The sequence below is a fragment of the Typopeltis vanoorti genome, chromosome 2 (assembly GCF_054136105.1).
Source record: "Typopeltis vanoorti isolate ZY-2024b chromosome 2, IOZ_Tvanoo_1.0, whole genome shotgun sequence".
NCBI lineage: Eukaryota > Metazoa > Arthropoda > Arachnida > Uropygi > Thelyphonidae > Typopeltis > Typopeltis vanoorti.
This window is the reverse complement of record NC_143550.1, coordinates 182762933-182782753: the sequence shown is the minus strand read 5'-3', so window position 1 is coordinate 182782753 and position 19821 is coordinate 182762933. Positions and strand designations below refer to the sequence as shown.

The window sequence follows — 19821 nt, the reverse complement described above, 5'->3', positions numbered from 1 at the left end:
ACTCAACAGAAATCAGGGAATGATTTTATGCGATATTTGTAAGTTCCTTATTAGAGCTTTCCAGACGCCAAAGTTGAATTTTTCTGCTAACTATCGTGCATACCTACTGAACAATGACTGATCTTTTCCAGTTTCCATGCTCCACGTGGTTCTGTTTTTTTTTTATTTTTGTGTAACGGTTCCTACGTGTTCGGTTTTAGTTATACAATGGTTCACCTTTATCGTATTCTTTCGTAACTCAGAAGAACCCACAAGCATATATGGCGAATAATACCATCTGTATTATTAGGACTTAATAAACCCAATGTCAGTTATCATTTGTCACATTTGGTTTTTTGGTCGAAAAATCTACATGCGTTTTTATAAGATTCAAAACTCCTTGCATTGAAAGCATAAACTGGCGGGTAGTAAAATGTGACGCGTCATCTAACCTCTCAAATGAAGACGCACAGAAAGTCGCAAAGGGGAAAAATCGTAGAAGAGATTGTAGGAACCGACTCCGTCGCAAATCAAGAAATACCAAACAAGATGGGGCGGGGGAGATGTGACTATTTCAAAACACTAAGCAACTAAAGCGACAAAAACTGAGGGAGAAGGGGAAACGCAAAAATGTATCTCAACCATGAAAATTCGTTTTTTTTTTTTTTTTTTTTTTTTTTTTTTATTTCTCTTCCGCAAAGCTTAATATATTTATTTCAGTAAGGCCATACGACTTCCCCCAGTTGTGATATCACATTGTTTGTGGTTGAGATTATTGTGTTGGTTCAAATAACAGCACAATCTCGAACTAAACACTATGGGTGTAGTCTGAGATTATTGCGGAGGAGTTGTTAATACTGACCGTTTCGTTATAAAAAAATTGTGGAAAGTTTTAGCGGGTCAGAATTCATATTCCGTAGAAGACGTTATTGCTATACGGGTTGAACTAATTAAATCAATTTGCGAAAGCGATTGATTTAGTGAACTGTGAATGACTTGAAAGCTACTGCAAATCAAATAATTAAAAATGGAAGAGAAGGAAGTTGAGGTGAGAATATTTCGGGGTACGATTTCTTTTAAGAACAGGTTTTTATCGTAATATCTTCTTTTTGTGTATATTGATGTTTAAATAACCGAGATTTGTGTCGAATTGTTGTGGGACAGACTGCGTAAGACCCTAATTGCTGAAACTTATTCATGAATAGTAAAATATTTACCAGACAACGTCTCCGTAGTCAAATCGAGATAAGCTTGTGTCTTAGAACTGTGATAGCTTGAGTTACGAAAGATCTCAATTTCTTTAAAAGAAATTTGCCATGAATATTACTAACTGTAGAAATTTGAAGATGCAATTAAATAAGTCAATTTATTTTTGATTTACGTAATTGTAATTCTATAGTACGTTGCAGGGTCGTCTTTTGATAGGTCATGGAACATTCCTTTCTTCAGCAAGGGTTAGTTGAATGTTACATTGTCTAAGATACGTACGTAGCAAAAATCCAATTCAGTGTAATGTAAGAGGGCGCATGCGTGGTCGTTCGTGGTAACTAACCGAATTGCTTGAGATCCTTTGATTTTGAGTTAATGTCATTAAAAGAGAATTATTTTTACATTTTTGTCCAAAAAAAAAAAAAAAAAACTCGCAAAATGTAGAAAAATTGATGTTATTTTGTTTTTATTTTACAGACTGCAGAACGAAAGGTAAATAAAAAGAGAAGTCTCAGCATTCAAAGCAGACAGCTGATCAGGGCAATTAAATGGAAGAATGTTGCCCAAGTAGACCGGCTTTTGAAGAGGGGGGCTGATCCTGATATTTTGCTAAATGGGTCCCCAATCCTGTTTATTGCTGTCAGAAGTGGATGCGCTGAATTAGGTATGTATTCCGCAGCTCCGGTTTCATAATAGAACGCGTTTGATGCAAACAAAAAATAAATAAATAATAATAATCTTAATTTTTTATATAAAAATTCTGCATAAGAAACGGTCACTGTTGATTAAGGTTTGAAAATATTAATTAAAAAGTATATTTTTGTTTAACGAATGAAAAAGGTTCGAAACTCGGAGTTTGTTATAATAAAACTTAAGTCCAGAGATGGTTCTCGATGACCCTACTCACCTCGCCGATTCTTTACGATAATTTTGGATCTTTTAACGGTCTAAAAATTTACTGTCATCAGTGATGAATTTCATTTCTTTATTAGTTGAATCCATGGTGAAATGGGGATGTCGAGTGAATCAACCCAACAAAAGAGGGTTGACGGCTTTGCACCTGGCGACAAGACGAGGAGATTTGAAGTTGGCGAAATATCTGTTGGACCATGGAGCTGACGTGGAAGCGAAACCAATGTCGACCGGACATACCGTGTTGCATGAGGCAATAACCAGTGCTAACACTACATGTGGTAAGTAGATTTATTTAAAAAAAAAAAAAAAAAATTTAAGTGTGATTTCAGATATCCTATTCAAACTATCATTAAAAAGTCACTATTTTAACGATTCATTTGTGTTGTAATAAACTTTACATCAAGGGGTGTCCTTTAAATCTAAACCAATAAACAAGAAAAAATAAATATAAACTGTCTTTTGCACTGAACACTAAACAATTGCTTGATTAAAAATCGCCGTTATATTATAGATCCACACGGAAAAGGTTTGAGCCGTAACAAATGCACGTACCTCCTAAATATCTGCTTTATTTATTCATTCAGAAATCGTAAATAAAAACTACAATGAGACAAATGTGGTCCTCAGCTAAGCAAGGACATTATAACTAAATGCTCCTTCAACCAACCACGCTATTCGGCGTTCATTTTACTTTGCAACTAGATATATTTGGGGTTGCTAAATACTAATGAATTATTATTATTATGGGGAAATCCATGGCGTCCTTAGATTCAGCGAGGGAGGCCCTAAACATAGTGTCAAGAACTATCCAACATTCGCGCAGTATCTATCATACTTCGCTTTGAACTCATTCAGTCATGGCCCCCACAACAGATTCTGGCAGCCTATTCCACTCGTCACTACTCTCCAAGCAAGAAAACCTGGTTCTAACACCCTTGCTAACTACGCTTACTCAATTTCGATGGATCCCCCCCTGGTTCTCCCACCAACATATCAGTTCTGAAAGATTTCCTCTGAATATCATGTAAAACTGTGGGTCGCGTCCACCTTGGGGGACGTAGGTATTGTTGAGGGGGGAGCCGTGAAATAATGAAAACAAATTAAATGTTTTAAGACTTAAGTAGATTTTATCTTAAAAGAAACGTATTTAATTTTTTTATTTTTTATATTTTAATGGAAAAAAAAATCACATTGGTGCGGGTTCACAAATTTTGCTTCCTGCGTATTTCGGCGCTTAATGAATATTAGTAAATATATGCTTATTCGTATAAGCATATATTAACGTCCACGTTTGATGTGCTTGTACTGAAAATGTACAATAGCAATATCCTATATAAAAATGAGATAATGTGCCATGTCAAATATGTATGTAAGATGTTAAAAATGTAATATTTGCATTTGATTTTTTGCAATATTCGCTGTGTATGTTTTGTATTGAATACAAATGCAATAACTTGTCTATATTACATATTACGATTTTTTTTCGAGGGGGCCGTGAAATATTTTAATTTTTCCAAAGGGGGCCCTGACATCGAGAAGTTTGGGAAGCACTGTTGTCAAAACCACTCAGTAATTTGTCTCAATCATTATTATGTAATAGCATACTTATATTTTAAGACGACTGCTGGGAAAAGTAAGACTGCGGATGAGGCTAAGGGCTAGATAAATCGGAAACTTTGCTCTGTTTTGATGAAACTTTGAAAACCTAGGCCTCAATAAGCAAAGTGTGGTCTTCCACTGTGTCGTCTGTGGAACAGTTCATGAGACGTGGTTATTTATAATGCGTTTTAATATTTATTTTATTTTTCGATAACCATAATTGGCAGCGACTTTGTTAAGGGATAACGAAATGACCCATATAATTGAAAACATGAAACAGGCAAAAACAAGACGCAGAGTACAGAAGATTTAAGAATTAAAGTTGTCCAAAAACGACTGGAAGAAAGCATTCTGCTTCACTAAGTAATTCAATTAACACATTAAGGAAACATAAACCATTTGAAATCAAGTTGGTAGGCCTTGATGCTTGTCGAATATATTTTGATAAAAATCAAAAAAGCCATAATTTACTGGTGCGATTTCGCTGTAATCGAAATCCACTACATGAAGATATCTCGTCAAAAAACACGATTTTGACTGCGGTATTCCAAAAGTGTAGCCCGTAATTATAGAGATCCAAATGTCTTATATTTTAAAAAAAAAAATAAGACAAAAAATACTTTAATTTAGTTTTCGTACTAAGGCCTTCGCGCATCTGCTCAAATTACTTCTATGATTGTAGGGGGGGGGGGAGTCTATACTTATCATGAAGTCCCTAAATAATATCCGTGAAGAAACAATGCCTGCATCATAACAAAACTTCTCCTTAATTTTGATTAACTTGTTAAAAATAAATTTTAAAAAATCACGTCCCCGCAAGCAAAGTTTATCTGTAATTTGCATCAGTGGACAAAGTCAATCCTCGCAAAGGGATGGAAGGGGAAAAGGAAATGTCCTCAAGAATCATGCACAAACATGGTGAGATATTTCATGTTTCAGCTTCGATGTTGTGATATTCCCAGATAAAGAGGCCAGGTTTCTGATTATTGCACACACTATAGACCATGGAATTTTTTTTTTTTTTTTTTTTCTCGATCATTCTTGCCATCCATGATAATTCATGTTCCACTGTGCTCTGTACCATCTCTAACCAGTCGCTCCCTCTTCCGGAAGTGGATATCCCTACAAAAAATTTGAACAATGGAACTATTATTTCTTTCGGGTTGAGATGCAGTTTTGTGATATCTACGGGTTTCTGCTTTTAGCAGATTTTTTCCATTTTCTATCAAATTCTTTTCATTGTCAACTGCACGAAGCTCGATCTCTCTCCACTTATATTCTGAGGATCATTCTTTTCATTACACAATTACATGCAAAGTTGTTGGGGGAGAGACTTATTTTATTTATTAATATTTAAGGGAAGCTTTCATAGCTCAATCAGTTTCAACGAAGGTCATGTTCGAATTCTCGTCTAGGACACGAAGAACCCTTTTCAGTTGAAGGTGACTTAGCCGGTGTAATACGAAGGTGGTTGGATTTGTCCTACCGTAAACAAGAGAGGGGAGCACACGCTATTCACCAACACGAATATGTACAGTATATTTAAGCATAATCTGATGGGCTAAAATGATGGGCACGAAAGCCAATGTGGGAGTTTAGGTCTGTAATTATCATATTATTTTTCGTGTTATTACGAAAGGTAATTAAGTACGAAAAAATTAGAGTAGATGATATTATACCCATTTCTAACCTTGTATTGTATTCACATTAAATTAAATATTCAACAGTTTTAGTATTTATGTGCATTACTGAAATTTCAATACTTAATGATTTTAAGTTAAAATGACTAATTACTTGCAATTAGAGTTAAATGATTACAAATCCATTCACGCAATCTTGGTTTGTATTTCAGAATTCATAAAGTTGATAGTCGAAGCTGGAGCAGACATCAATGCTGAAAATATAGATGGGTACACCGCATTACAGGTGGCTTGTTTCAATGGATCAGAATCTCTAGTGAAATGCTTAATTGAGAATGGGGCTGATGTTAACCAAGACAGCACCATGAGAATAACACCCCTAATGTTTGCATCCCGCTCCACTAATCCTACAATGGTGTCAATTTTGCTGAATGCTGGAGCCCAAGTACGTTTTAGTCATACTTTGAAAATATGTTGTTCAATTATTGCTATGATTATTCAACCCTGATGGTCTAGAATTTTATGCGTTTTATCATGTGCATTGAAACTGGTTAGAATTGAAGAACCTCACTGCTAAATTCGTATACTATGCTTCGGGTTTTTAATTGGAAATGTTGTATGCATCCATGGCACTAGGTTGATTGAATGAAATACCGTTTTTTTTTAAGTTCGAGTCTGATCGATGACCGTAGGAACTTTATTTCGGAGTCTTATTGCGACTGGTCCCCGAGTTAGTTCATCTCTGATTTGGGTCAATACTTTTTTTTACTGGAAAATGTAGTTTTTAATCCCGCAAATCGACCATCGAATTCACAGTTAGACAATAATACAGTCTGGCTTGCTCAAACAAACAGTACTGAATAATTACGATATATTATGGAGTAAACGTGTTTATTAAAGAAATGTTTGCACGTGATGACATGTACATCCACAAATATCAATGGAATCTTGGTCGAACGAAGCATTAACGACGCTAGATTACGTGCTCGAAATGGGCACCTTCGCTTTCAAAATGGGCTTCGTAGCGGTTGCGAAGGTTGGTTCTGTAATATTGGAGAACAAGGATTTTATTCCTTAGTCAAAGTTAGAGGCAGGTCTGGTGGAATACCCATTCCTTCAATACACCCCCAAACACAGGCATCATATGTAAGATCAGGAGAATGTGAAGAACGGGGAAATTCTGAGAACCTTGAAATTAGCTTCCACGGGAGTATTCTAATAAACAAGCTCTAGAACCAAGTGATGTATGCAAGGTTGCTCGATCCTGTTGGAATATTTTTGCGCGACATATCATGGGTGAATGGAACCAACACATTCTCGATGCAGTGTTCGATATTGAAAGTCACAGTTACGCCACGCTCTTCAATGAAGTAGGACCTAATTATTCCGATAGCCGGAAACGCACATCACGCATGATGACTTTCTTGCTGTGAAGTTTCTTTTGGACAATTCGAGTCTTGAGATACCTGTAGGTTCGTCTGCTTACATGATCATTTAGATGGAAATGCACTAAGTTCGAGAACCAGACATTATGGAGAAAAGATAGATCTTCATAAACATTGGCCAGCACGCGTACACACTATTCCCGCCGTCAGTGAAATCTGTTGCTGCTAAACAGTGACCCACCTGAATGACGTTTGTAGTATCTCCGAATGTCCTTTGCATTGCAGCAGAACACTCCAGGTATGTCAGAACCATTCGATAAAGACAATGACGATGCTATTGCTTGGGACACGCTTATGGAAACGACGAACAAACTGCTCATAAACATATCGTAGGTTTGGACCATTTGTTTTACCAATATCATGTCAACGAAATATGCTCAACAATAAACGTGTTTTCTTCCGATGTCTACACCATTGTTGGAGCTAAATGTAATCGAGTAGATTATACTTGCTCTTCTATTAATGTGCATGCAGTCAATGGCATATCTAATAGCGCGTGTAATGAACGGGGTGGGTCGAAGTTCGGTACTTTTTTGCGCCATACTGTACATAGTATCGAGGATCACGAGATGGTGGTAGTTGTCTGCCGTTAGTTAGCGTATGATGATACAACGGCCGTGAGGCCCTTCTTACAGGGGGAAGTGCGGCACTATTTTATTCTTCCAATTTTATCGGGCTCGGAACCAGCATAGCTGATGAATCAGGCCTATGGCTGGGACTTAAGTATTCCTGACCTGTAATCAGTGTAGTCATGGGACCGGTTTGCCTGCTTGCGGGATGGAAAACCTCAGATAAATTGGGGGTGAGCTGCTTCTTTTCACGCCCAAGTCCGGCTAACTTGGCTATAGCTGAGGAAGATCCTTAGGCTTCTCCCGTCGTAGACGGGAATTGAACCTAGGACTCTCCTTCCCCAGGCATGTGGTCGTGAAGCGCATAGCCACTAGGCTAACCTTTCAGACACCCCAAGTTATAAAGTGGATCTAGATAATTTGGCTAAGGGAAAACAATCACAAGTCGCATTAAGCAAGGAGACACACTTTTTCCATTCGTTATTATCTCTTAAACGCTTATGGCCCGATAATTAAAAATAAAAGTTTGAATGTGGCCCGCGAATCTGAAAAAGTTGCTGAACCCTGTTGTAGATCATGGTGACTGCTAATGTAAAAGAAACCTTAAGATTTAGAATGAATATCTCTCTAAAGCAGATGCTGCTAGAGATAAATAAATGCTGAAAGACAAAGCTGTCTGCCGTGTACTCCTCATATGACTGTCTAAGGATGGAGTTTTGCTACCTCTAGTCAAAACTTCGGGTTAAGTGACCTCGCCTACCTTCATTGGAGAATATAAAGAGTTAGCGTATTTATTTACCGCTTGCTTTTGCACTATGCAAAAGCAGTAGGATTAGCGTTAAGATTTGTTAGTGTATAGCTACTACAGATGGGAAAAAAAATGTGAATATTGCTAAAAAGCAAACGGAACACAAGACTCAGCTATGTTCAAAATGAACATAGCTGAGTCTTGTTATACGATTTTCATTCACATTCAAATATGTTCATATTATCTAACTCGGATAAGTTGTTTAAACAGTGAGCTCTAGCGGATATTACCAAATGTTTTTATATATTTTCAGGTTAACCAGCAAAATGCAGATAACGTAACGGCCCTACATCTAGCCATTGTTAGTACCTACAAAGAAAGAACACACAGAACCTCTTCTGATGGTTATGCAAACCAGCTGACCATTGTGGACCTCTTGATTGCTGCCGGAAGTGATGTGAACATTTCTTTAGACTCTGACGTTCCAGTGAGCTCGGCAAATGATTTGATGTTATTGGCTTCGATGATGGGACTCGAGGACATTGTGGAAAAACTGGTGCACGCTCACTACGATCTTACTAAGTGCAGAACAGACGAGGGCTCGCCGTTGTTTCTGTTCGCTACAGATGGTAACAGAAAGATCGTGAAGTTCCTTGTGGCCGCAGGAATTGACTTACAGAAGCAGACCTGGATAAAAGATCAATTTTTTCTGAAGGCAATAAAGGATACAAAGTTGAAGAAGTGGCTGTTGCACAAAATTTCCAACCCATCTTCCCTCCTTCAGCTTTGTCGTACTTTGATCAGAAAATTATGGGGAAGAAATATGGACAATATTCTTCAAGATGCAGAATGTCCGCTAACACTGAAGAAATATTTGTATCTCAAACAATGAGTTACATCTGTGTGCTATCTCTGTGTTCCGTGTATAAATGTTTGTGATGTAAAAAACTGTGAAATTAAATGTTTGTCTGTGTCAGTGAAAAAATTAGTTTTAATTTACCGCATGCATAAACTACATACGTTTTTTTGTCTGATTTATAGTTCACAACGTTAAATTTGATTACGAAACAGATGTTTATAACATCTATCTAGGAGGTTGGCTACCATGATATCTCATGGTTGACTACGGGCGTCACGACGTGGTGAAGACCGAATCTCTCCCACATTTTGTAAGTATTCATGGCTATAAATTCGTGTGTTCACAAAGCCGGGTTTGCCTGTTATGAGGTAAAACCATTTTCTTCCTGGTGAAAAACCCTCTACCTCCGTATGAGACCGGTTAACTCACCTTTAGGTCTGTACCGATTGAACTCTGGAGGCTTTGTTTTTATTCTTCAAATTCAGTGATGTACATTTTTAGCAGCATTTCAAATATTTAAGTGATTTGCTCAAACTGCTGTGATACGTATATCATTTTTGTTCACAAACTGCAATGAAATCTACAGATTAATTTTACAAAAAAAAAAAAAAATTGACGGTTGCTGAAAAAGTTAGATGTCACAGCAGTAGAGAAGGTAATAAATACATGTGAACAGCCATGAAAATGAGTGTATAAAAAGTACAAGAAATTCATAAAAACATGAAAAATTCCGGTGTTAAAAGCTTATGCATCTCCGAATCAAAAAATTAGAATATTCAAAGAAAATGTTTGAATGATTCAATTTATTGCATGGAAAATAATTATTACCAAATATGAATTATCTAAATCTACGTACTTTGTAGATTATGTAAACACAAGTTTTATGATTTATATTAAATTTCTTATTTGAAAACATTCACAAAACTGGAGGTTTTAACTTGTTTCAAAATATTAGCATAGAAATAGCATATTTCAATAGCTGCGGGAGTGACTCGTGTGTAAGGAATGGTTTGCGCATGGATTTCAGTTACTCATTTGCTAAACATGGGTCGAACGAGTGACATATCGGAAGCTAAGAAGTTTCATAAGGCCAAACTCAACAGTTCATAGCTAAGGAATTGAAATGTGCAACGGTGTGTAGAGTGTGGAGACAGTATTCTAATAACCGGAGATTTCAAAATAATCGCTGCAATAGCGGGCGAAAGGTAATAACTACGTCACCAGATGAGACGAGATTGAAGAATGTCGCGAAGAGAAACCGCATCCGAAGTGCAAGGTAATTTTACAGGAGATGGAAAGAACTGGGTGTAAATGTGTCTAAATCTACGACGTTGAGAGGACTTCACAAATTGGGTTTTAAATCGCGTGTGCCTAAGACGAAGCAGCTTATGACTTTCAAGCAAAAAGCAGCTAGATTGCAAAGGTGTAAACAAAGACTACTGTGGGATCGAGAGGACTGGATAAAGGGTACCTTTTTTTTTTTAGCGATGAAAGTATGTTTTGTGTGTCCCATGGTCATCAAGGGATACTTGTTGGGCATCTCAAGCAAGAACCATTTGATGAATGCATGAAACGTTCGGTGAAATTTGCAACCTTTGTCATGGTATGGGCTTGTATAACCCCAGAGGGTCCAGGTAGGCTCTTGTGTACGAAAGAGTCGATTCCAAAGTATATACCAAGAAACTCTTGAGTACGTTTTTTTTTTACCGGCAATGGAAAATTTGATGGCGATTTCCTTTTTCAGCAAGATTCAGCTTTTTGTCACACTTCCAAGACCACTACTACATGACTCAAACAAATGTAATTCCATGGCTGGAAAACTAACTATTAAACACCATTGAGAATTTGTGGGTGATTATGAAGAAACATCTTCAAAAGGTTGCCTCGAGACAAAATCGAACTTGCTTCTAGTCTGCAGACCATACGGACATTTTTTTATTAAAAAAAATACTATGAACCTCTAGTAAATAATATACCCAGACGGTCATAAAAGCTAGGAGGGATGCAACAAAGTATCATGTTTCTCTTTGTAATTTTTGTGCATTTATTTCGCATTATATTCTAATATTTTGAACCACATTACAAAATTATTCTAATTTTGTGAATGTTTTCAAGTACGTTTTCTTAACTTATATTACATTTACATGCAGTATGGTCTGGTCAGTCATCAGCAGCCAAGGCACTGATCGCCTGTACATTGTAGAGAGAACAATGAAGCTGGATCAATACATCAAAGTACTGGAGACCAAGATGCTACCCCAGGTACAGGAGTGATTCCTGAATAACGATTTCATATTCAAGCTTGATTCTACTCCTTGCCATAAGGCAAAAAAAAAGTAACAAAATTCTTGAATGACAAAGTCGAGGCTCCTGACTGGCCTGGAAATTCGCCGGATCTCAATCCCATCGAGAACCTTTGAGAACTGATGAAGCAGGAAATTTCAAAGGAACTTATCACCAACAAACACCAATTAATAGAGCGTTTGATTGATAGGTGGCACAGGAATGAATCAATAAAATTAAACTGAACCAAATGCATAGAAAGTATACCCAAAAGAATTATCAGTAATTGCAGCAAAAGGCAGCGCGTTATCAAATATTATTATCATATGACGCCTCCAAAGACTCATAGTGGGCACCTATTCTATAATTTCTGTCTCCAAATACAACGGATCTTAACTACCATCATCGTCTAGAGTCCAATGCCTTCTACCACCCATCATCAGTATTTTCACAGACAATCACAACATCCATGCCCAGGGTGGGATTCGAACCTACAGTCTTTTGACTGGAGCAGATACGCTCACCACTCAACCCAACCAGACTAGCATATTGACCTCATAATTATTTCTACACTTTTCTTTAATTATATAAGGCTACTTTACTTTTTTAAGTGAATCATTAGATGACTAATCTAATGCAAACAATTTGATGTAAAAACATTAATGTGGTTTTATTTCTAAAAACTCACAAAATACCTTTTTTGCACTGTAGCTCTAATAATTTGATCGCCCACTGTATGTTGCGTATGTTTTTGTGTTTCTCCTGATATCGTTGTTAGCCAACCTGCACGTGTAAGGAAACGTTTTTCCCCACTGGACCATTATTCCTTACCCCATTTCTCTTATTGCCCAGGCCTGTATAGCTCAGTGGAAGTGACGCTTGTATCCTCTGTGCTTGGTCCCTACCAAGCATAGAGGATGCAAGCGCCACGAGTTTGACTTAGGGTCAAGTCTAGTCGCCGACCAGAGGAACTGTTCTAAGCCTGTCTTCGACTAGTTACCGAGTTAGTCGATCTCTGGAACGAGCAACCGGGTTTATTCTTCCAGAAACTCGGATTTTTTGGCCCATAACCCCAAGAAAATTAACTAGTACAACAAAAAGTACCCACATATTTCAGAGATCATGTTGGAGGCTTAATGGATTTTTTACAGCACTCAAATAATTAAAATAGAATTTAATAGGACAATCCCTGTAGATGTCCTAGTTACTAGTATGAAATATAGGAAATATTAAATTCTATTTTAATTATTTGAGTGCTGTAAAAAATCCATTAAGCCTCCAACATGATGTCCTCACAGCACTTAAGCCTCTACACACGAATTATTTCAGAGAGTAACATATCCTGTTAGAGTTAGGTACCGATAGATGGCAGCACTCGTTTGCCGATCTCTTCATTAGTGGCTGCCTAAAATTAGTGACAGCAGAGATGGGCCAACTATCTCTGATTAGCTACTGGCAGAGATTGAACTGACCACTCAGTCTCCAAAAGCTAGATAGCGTATAAATGCCTCGCCTACTCCCTATAAGTGAATAAAAGGCGTTAGCTGATTTTTTATTTGATTTTTTTATTTTGAATTCTGTTCATTTCCTAGATGGATCATTATGTTCCATGTATTTTAAAGACTTTTATCGGTTAGTTATGAAAAACATCTTTTCCATTCTGAGGTCTGCTATTAGAGTAATTCTTAAAATGCATAATTACTATTTTATTTCATGCCTTCGAAAAATAAATAATCATTCAATCTGATTGGACGAATTTAATTTCAGTTAGGAATTTTTAACCGTTACAAAAATTTGAGGGATCTCAATCTCTGTCCAGCTGGACTACTTGCATGAGTTGAACCGTGAAGCTATTCTGATTATCCATTATACATGTATGAACACATTCTCAGAAAACAACCAAGTGATGAGACTCATCACCTGGTTTTTCTACAAAGAAATTCCTCCATAAGTATCTCATTTAGTTTTCTTTTTCTTTTTAAAGATGGGAACCATGAACGCTTTACACTGATCATTAAGAATTCGATATGGAAAAGAAGGAGCCTGTGTAGCTCAGTGGATGTGCCGTTTGCACACCACAGCGCTTAACTGCAGGAAGGAAGACTTTGTTTAGAATCTAGTCGGCGACTAGAGGAAATTTTTATAAGCCTTTTTTTGACCGGTTCCCGAGTTAGTCGATCTCTGCCACGGGTAAGCAGGTTTTTTCTCCCGTAAACTCAAGAAAATCGACCGTAGAACTCACGTTATTTCAGATATTAAATATATTGTGTTAAGGTTAGGGACCACGAGATGGTGTGCACTTGTGTCGTCTCTCTTCAATGCTTGCAGCTTAATTAGTGATAACCTTGGGCCAGCTATCGATGATTGGCTGCCAGTGGAGATTGAACTGCCCACTCAGTCTCCAAAAATTAGAGTAAACGGCCTCGCCTACTCCCTGTACGGGAACAAAAAGGCGTTAGCTGCTTTTTTTATGGAAAAGACTGTTACTTCCAATGCCTTTATTTATCCAATCATTGCTGTTTGAATAAATGATCTTGCAGTTTTATTATTAATGTTATTACTAAAGTTCTCACTGCTGTCCATTCTAATTCACCAGTTTTTAGACTCTTATCCAAAACACCGGTATGTATATGGTTTTCTCTAAATAAAAAAACAAAAATGAAAGGAAAACGTTAACTTTGAAAAGCAGATTTTAAAAACGTTTGGACGAGCATGCCAAAAATTATCTGGACCAACCAAATTTTAAATTCGTTTTATCTATTTCTATTTCTGCATTGCCTCCTTGCTGTCAAAAAGTCAAGAGAGAAGCATTTAAATCATTCACATGATTTGAAAATAGGAAGAGATTTCTATAGATGAATTGTAGGAAAAATATGTCAGATGGTCCTATATTTTAAGTTAGTAGAGTGAGATTGGAGCAAACATAGACAGAAAGTGAGATCAAAAACCGCCAGGAATTCCTTAGTTGCACAAGCTACCATAATTCTTTTGAAGAATATGAGGAATAATTTTTGCTGCAGCTGAGTTAATATGGATATGGATATATGGATGACTGTTAACCCAACAGAAGCGACTAAGGCTATGAGGCCAATATATATTGTGTCCGTTAATTGCATGTGCTGTTCTTCGCAGTTAGTTTGTTTTGCAGTAAGGAAGACCCGAGTAAAAAGACTTTTCGAAAAGATTTTTTTCAAGTGACAAAATTCTTTGCTTTCATTTGAAGAGTTTTTATGAAGATTCTTGATGTCTCGGATGGGATATAAAGCCAGTATTGACAAATACAGAGCACCATTCAAACAGACTGAGTTTTTTCTCCAGTTAAAACATGTAAACGTCGTGTATATTCATTGATATGACTATTTTCCAGAAAGCAAACCGTTCCACCACTGTTTAACATCTCTTAACTTGGTAATGTTTAACACGTTCATTGCCAATCACGCGTTATCGCGCGATGCGAATTTTCACCAAACGGCCGATCACGCGTTATCGCGTTGACGTCGCTAACTAAATAAAAAAATAAAAGAAATTTGGCCACCACACGAAATTCCAATTTTCAGCTTGTCAATGAAAGTGTTAAAAGATGAAGAATTCTTCCTTACATCCTTCGAGGGGTCGAAATGGAAATCTTCCCAGTCAAAAACCATGCACCACTTTCCAGAAAACACCACGGATGCGTTCAAAATACGATATACCATAACGTGATGAACAATGAGATATAATACATAATATACTTACTTCAGAGTAGTCGATGCCTCTTCTTTCATTTTAAATAACCTCATTTAATATTCACTTTAATTAAATAATCACATTAATCCTAAAAGAAATAAGATAAGTAAATAAAAGAAATTTTTCATCTTATATTAAAACTCATTTGTAGAAGTCGAAATTAGATTCAGTCTCAGGCATGCCATGTGCAATAAAACGATTCGTACACAGGACCTCTTGTAAAATGTATCATCCTCCTCAACCTCAGTCGGAATGATATTTCAATTTCTGTAGGAATTCATTCCAGTTATACTCTTCTTGGTTTACTAGGAATCTTTTCCCATTTCTCTTTAGTTTTTGGGAATTTCCAGACTCCTTTCAATAGGCATTTTGTACATATAGTATCTCCATGCCATTGTAACCATTCGGCTTTGCTTCTTGCTATCTGGAGATTATTGTTAGTACATTAATTTTTTTTTTCTGATTTCAGTGTAGTTCAGCTTATGAACTACAGTGATCTTATAAAGTATATTGATGAATACATCGTGATATCACCATGATGGGTGCAAAACGATTACTCATCATAGGTGACTTTAATTATCCCAACATTCATTGCATACGTTATGACATCACTAGTGCAGGAAAACACCCAGGTTGGCTATCCAAAATGACTGACAAAGACAGAAGGGGTTTTAAAACTGGTGGCACGCAAAAACCGGCTACAATCGGCACAGACCATCCGTGATAAGTTCCAGAGCGCCAGTATCACCAAGATAAGCACTAAGAACGTACTGGGTTTCCACTGAAGAGCAGCGCCACACAAGCCGAAAATCACAATAACGAACAAGGCAGCTCGCCTGGCCTAGTGCAAAGAGCATGTGAACTGGACAAATGACCAGTGGAAAACAGTACTCTGGAGCGACAAATCAAGGTTCACCTGTTTCCAGTCTGCTGGCAGGGTGTGGCGACAGCCTGGTGACGGCTTGTTACCACAGTGTGTTCTTCCCACAGTAAAGTTTAGTGGTGGATAGTAATGATGTGGGGTGAATTCAGCTGGTTTAGAGTGGGACAATTGGTCATTGTCTGTGGATCTATGAAGACAGCTCAGTACCTTTAAACGCCTGCCCTGGTCTGTGCTGAGCCATTACCTGAACCCCCATCGAATACTTGTGGGACGAATTGGAGGGGCGACTTGATGGAAAGCCTATCTCAAATGGTGCCGGAAGTGATCAAAGCCAAAGATGGACATACCCGATTTTAGGGTTAGCATGCTGGTATCGATTGTGAAATTCTAAAGTGTCAAGAAAATGATTGGTAGATAGTGTAGAGTAGCAGTTAAATGGTCAAAAATCATACTAAACAATATATTTTTAAGAAAAAGGTGATGTCAAAACAAGCCTGTGTAGCTTAGTAGAAGTGGGGTTTGCTTCATCAGTGCTATGCCACCTGAAGATAGAACTAGGTTCAATTCTAGTCCCCAACTAGCGAAACTTTTTCTGTCTTTCTTCAACCAAGTGAGTTGATCTCTATGATGTGCTTCCGAGTTTTTTCTCCAAAAAACTCGTGTTTTTCATCCGCAAAATCGACCGCAGAATCCTCACTATTAGACACAATAACAAATTGTGTTACAATTAGAAACAAGGGGATGGCTTCACTTGGCAGTCGTCTCTTCATCGGATGACGCTTATAATTAATGATGGCCTTGGGCAGCTCTCTCTGATTGGCTACTGGTGGAGATTGAACTTCCTACTGTCTCCATGAGTTATACAAATGGCCTGGCCTACTCCGTATAAGGGAATAAAAAGGCGATTGCCGAGCTGATCATGCCAAAAGAATAACCCTGTGCATTATGATGTCATCAGTTATGAAAATTATAAGTCGTAGCCAGAAGAATTATGAGTATTATACAGAAACAGACTTTGAATATGAAAACAAATTTGATCATCAAGCTAAAGAGAACACAAAAGATGCTATAACTTTGCGGAAATTAAAAAAGAACGCACGTGGAGAAAATGCTACTGAGTACTGATCACATGTGGATGGCAGATGCAGAGAAAATTTTAGACTAATGAGTGCACATTTTGGTAAGCGCTATCAATCTTGTATATGAACTAGCTTTAATGCTGTCGTTACACTGAATTAAAAAATTCAGTTGTATAAGGAGGAAGTAAAAGAGATGTTGTTGCTTAAACTGAATAAGAATTCAGCAGTAACATTTCATGAGATATCAGCATGCATGTGCTGCTAAAAAGAGTGTTCAGCTGAACTGGTTGTGCCTTTGATCTGGTTGTATGTGAGTCTTAGCACAAGGAAGATTCCACAAGAATGGAAAGAATATATGATAATTCCATTTCACAAGAGTGGTACAAAGACTGATGTGTCTATCTACTTGTCAGTACCTCTGGAGTGGTGGTGAAGATTTCGGTAGAGTTGTTAATACTTCACATAAACAAATGAGTAGACAGAAAACCTATACTTGCAATGAACAATATGGATGTACTAAGGGCAGTTCATGTTCTAGGGCAGCCCTAGAACGGTTCCAGCAACTTATTATATTTTGTAATAATGTTCGCGTTCAGTTCCATAAGGAAAATGGATAACCCACGATACTTTTAGACTTTGATAAGGCATTTGACAGGATACATCATAAAAGACTGTTACATAAATTGGAGAAATAGGATGTCATTATAAAATATTAATGTGGATAACAGGATGGCTGATGGCTATCAAAAACTGGCGTATGGGGACGTGAGTCTATTGGTTTTAAGGAAATCTGTCATGTACACAAGTGATGAATCCTTAGTCCTGTTATATAGCACAAGCTTTATATTAATGCCACTGCGAGGGATCGAAGAGGTGATATAGCTGTTTGCTGATGATAGAAAGACGGGCAGTGTAATCAAGGAATGAGACTGATATGCAGCACTTGCAGAATGATTTCAGTAGACTGGAATTGTGTACATGTCAAGATGGATGTCACTTCAATGTTAGTTATGTAAAGTTGGGTACTTTGGTGTGGTGGGATATCCAGTAGCGCATTATATTCGTAGGATTATGCTGGTAGAACAGATCAAGCTAGGGTTCTTGGTATTTTAATAAATAGGAAGTTGAGTTCAGCGTTTAGGGCCATATAGCAAAGATTGCAATAACAACTCAGTGGATAATTGCAGTGCAGAATTTACACATAAGGGAGAAATTTTGCCTTCTTACAAAGCCTTGATACTACTACTACCTCACTTGGGCTATTGTGTGCCGGTCTGGTCTTTTGTTTTCAATGATGCTGATACGGTGGAGAAGATTCAAAGATAGTTTTAAAGATGATATTAGGCCTGTGGAATACAGATTTTGAGGATAAATTGAGAATTTGACCTGCAAAACACGCACGCACGCACGCACGCACGCACGCACGCACGCACGCACACACACACACACACACACACACACACACACACACACACACACACACACACACACACACACACACACACACACACACACACACACACACACACTAGCAAACGAGAGTGAGTGATAGCAGCAAATGAAAATTTTCATTTTAAGGCAAGTGGGGAGAGAAAGAGAGGTCATTCTTGGAGGCTGAGAATGAATGCAGTCAATAAACCGGTTAGAGATGGAATCTTCACTCAGAGAGAGGTCCGTGAGTGCTTCACTCGTAGCTTGCCTTTGAAGGTGGTGAGCAAATGACGTGAATAAATTCAAGTAAATTTATAATATTGTTGTGATAGTTGTTTCCCTCAATGGCTCCCTAAACGCTTCTAAGATATTTAATAATAATAATAAAAAAATTAAAAAAACCAGCTACCGCCTATTTGTACCCATATAGGGAGTAGGCGGGGCCGTTTTAATAATAATAAACACGAAATGTGTAAAAAAATTCTGGGAAGTGTGATCATCATCATTAGCTATTATCGATTCACTGCTGGATGGAGACCTTTCCATACGACTTCAACACCTTTCGATTACTTTTCTTCAACGTGTTGCTCCTACAAATTTCATGACTTCACCAGTCGATTGCGATTTTGGTTGTTGCAGTGGTCATTTTGTTCTTCATGATATCTAATGTAAAATTCATTTTGTCCATCATTGGTCTTGTCTTCAAGCAACGTGCTCATACCATTGCTATTTTGGTGTTTAGTTTCTTATCCATGTATTTCTCTTCCGATCCAGTCTTGTGGTAACGAGCTTACGTCTTTCTATATTAAATTATGTTGTTTTCTTAGTGTTTTTTTTTTCCCATTTGATAACCGTGTTTCACAGCCATATGCATATACAGGGAGAATGTATTGGTTAAATCATCTAACGCCTTTTGTATTCCTCTATAGCAGTGGTTCCCAACCTTTTCCACTCGTGTTCCCCTTTTAAACCCATTTCTTTAAATTGTACCCCTTGTTTTTAAAATAGCTGTTTTTAAATACTGACATTTATTGTTTGCACACCGCCGCGCTTGGCCGCACGAAGGAAGACTTGGTTTCGAGTCTAGTCGGCGACTAGAGGAAATTTGTCTAAGCCTTTTTTCGATAGGTTCCCGAGTTAGTCGATCTCTGGCACGGGCAAGCAGGTTTTTCCTCCCGGAAACTCGGGTTTTTCGTCCTGTAAACTCAAGAAAATCGACCGTAGAACCCACATTATTTCAAACATTAAATATATTGTGTTAGGGTTAGGGACCACGAGATGGCGGCACATTTGAGCCGTCTCTCTTCACTGCGTACCGCTTAATTAGTGATAGCCTTGGGCCATCTGTCTCTGATTGGGTACCAGTGGAGATTGAACTGCCCACTCAGTCTCCAAAAGTTAGATAGGGCTAAATGGCCTCGCCTACTCCCGTATACGGGAATAAAAAGGCGTTAGC

General features: G+C 37.7%; 1 protein-coding gene across 1 annotated transcript; it reads left to right on the top strand.

The window, feature by feature from the left end:
• Nucleotides 1-907: 907 nt before the first annotated feature.
• Nucleotides 908-8996, top strand: LOC150109713 (uncharacterized). The gene is made up of 5 exons (XM_090403051.1): nt 908-1027; nt 1666-1852; nt 2181-2381; nt 5555-5787; nt 8418-8996. The coding sequence occupies exons 1-5, from the start codon at nt 1007-1009 to the stop codon at nt 8994-8996; spliced, it is 1221 nt and encodes a 406-aa protein (XP_090259177.1). The 5' UTR covers nt 908-1006.
• The last annotated feature ends 10825 nt before the right edge of the window (nt 8997-19821 follow it).

Coding starts and splice junctions, on each gene's coding strand:
- LOC150109713 (XM_090403051.1), top strand. CDS start 1,007: ATGGAAGAGAAGGAAGTTGAG. Junction 1,853..2,180: donor AAGTGGATGCGCTGAATTAG/GTATGTATTCCG, acceptor TTTCTTTATTAG/TTGAATCCATGGTGAAATGG. Junction 2,382..5,554: donor CAGTGCTAACACTACATGTG/GTAAGTAGATTT, acceptor TTTGTATTTCAG/AATTCATAAAGTTGATAGTC.